The following is a 1,965-nucleotide window of genomic DNA, read 5'->3' on the forward strand; positions in this document are numbered from 1 at the left end:
TCCGCTGGACGTGGGAAGTGGGAAGCAACCACTTCACCTTTTCAGTGCCCCAGGGACAGGGCCCAGGAGAGGGGTTCTAAAACGGTGGTGTTACAGAGATGGGATTATTGGTGACATGAGTTTCGTTTTCAACTCCCCTTAACCTTGAGGGGACAGCCAGTGCCCCGAAGCCAGTGGTTTTGAGCCCAGGATCCTGGGCAGGCAGCTCCTGGCTCAGTGACCTTGGAAAGGTCACCTACCCCTTTCTGAGTCTCCCTTGAATCCTCTCTTCAGTGTAGATGTTCCCCCCCAGTTCTCCCACCTCTCAGGACATGGGTCCACGATTAGATGGCACAATCTCAGTCGTCCTTTAACGGTGCAGAAACTGTAAGATTTAAGCAGGGGAAGTTTATACCGTAATTAAAGGGAGGGTTAATGATCTCCTTTTCTAGTGGAGCCCCAAGCCTGTCCCTAGCCCCAGGGTCAGATGCTTCCAGCCACATCGCAGCCCAGTTACACTGAGTTTACTAGGACACATAATATGGCTGTTTATTGAACATTTGCTAGCATTAGGTGCTGTTTGGGTAAATGAATTGTCTCTAATCCTCACCACTAAGCAAGTTAGGTGTCATCAGCTCCCCTGTACAGATCCAGCTCCCTGCTTACCATATCTGAAACCTTGCCCAGCCCCAGGAATTCTAATTCTCTCTTTAGAGAGCTAAGCAAAATGATTGACCGGGACTCAGGAAAACCCCTGTGGATTAGGACTTGAAATCCCAGGTATCACACCAGGGGTTTCCAGTTTTAGGCCAATGTTAGGAGAAGCTCTCGTCCAAGGAAACGTTATTCTCTGAAAACTCTTTGAGATTTACAGTGGGAGAAGGGAAATGAGCCTCAGAAACTGTGCGTGGTGAGTGGGTGCTATTTTCCTAAAAGGAGGAAAGCCCCTTTCATTCAAAGGGCCGTAGAATTCGGCTGGAAATGGGTTTCTTTGCAGTTAATCCTCTGCAAAGCTCTTTGGATGCCTGATTCCAGAATCCCAGAAGTCACACTTAGGGTCACAATTCCTGGGCATTTATTCGCCAAGCCCCACGGACGTTACTCCCATGGACCGTCCCCGCCCTTCTCCTTTGGAACAGAGCGAAACCCATTCCGTGGCTTTGGCAGGAAGTCTTCAGGCCCTTGTGTCCGGCCCTCTGCGACATCAAAGCCCCCATGAGAGCAAAGGACTTTGAAAAGATACGAAACGCTCGGGCTCCCTTATCGCGTCCCTGCTCCCTCCCGAGCAAGTCGTAAATTCCGAGCCTCTGCGGCCTCTCCCCAACGCTCTTGCTCCAAGGTCTCAAAGGACAAACTTGTCACTTACCGCCCCGACCGCGAGCTGCAGCGGGGCGAGCTCAGCGCCGAGTCGCAGCGGGAGCAGAGCGCCGCGGGCCACACGAGCCTGGGCGCGGCCGAGCGGCTCTGGCTGGCCGCGCTCAACGCGCAGTACCGCGCGCGCTCCGGCTTCCCCTTTGCGCTCGCCGCGCGCGTCAGCGACCGGGCGGCGGTGCCCCGCGAGCGGGCGCGCCGGCTGCACTGCCCACCCGCGCAGGAGCTGAACACCGCACTGGGCGAGGTGAAGAAGATCGGCCGCCGGCGTCTCGCCGACCTCCTCGGGAGCCACGCCACCGAGTCGTAGCAGCCGCGCCAGCCAGCGACCCGGGACGCACGTCGTGACGCGCGAGGGCCGCGGGCGCGCGCGCTGCGCTTGGAGCAGCGTCCACACCCGCGCACAAAGGCCGGGGAGAACCGAGGCAGTCTTACGAATAATAAGCCCTTTTGTCCACCTACCCGCATGCTCACGCTTTGCCAAAATAGATAGTTGCGTGCTTTTCGGCCCCCGCTCCCCGCGCCGCTCCCGATTTATCCAGCTCACTGCTCCAATTCTTCACTCCCTTAGCGGCCCGCTGACACCAGCTTTTGCGGATTCCAGGGCGCTAATCG

The 1,965-nt window shown here is 56.9% G+C and overlaps 1 protein-coding gene across 1 annotated transcript in view; it reads left to right on the top strand.

Annotated features, from left to right (window-relative positions):
* Positions 1 to 1,660, top strand: part of URAD (ureidoimidazoline (2-oxo-4-hydroxy-4-carboxy-5-) decarboxylase) — an 8,069-nt gene extending 6,409 nt beyond the window's left edge. Inside the window, 1 exon segment of the mRNA XM_024755655.1 lies at positions 1,328 to 1,660. Coding sequence (XP_024611423.1) covers positions 1,328 to 1,660 — 333 coding nt within the window.
* Positions 1,661 to 1,965: the final 305 nt, after the last annotated feature.

This window comes from Neophocaena asiaeorientalis, unplaced genomic scaffold (assembly GCF_003031525.2).
Source record: "Neophocaena asiaeorientalis asiaeorientalis breed wild unplaced genomic scaffold, Neophocaena_asiaeorientalis_V1.1 scaffold59, whole genome shotgun sequence".
NCBI lineage: Eukaryota > Metazoa > Chordata > Mammalia > Artiodactyla > Phocoenidae > Neophocaena > Neophocaena asiaeorientalis.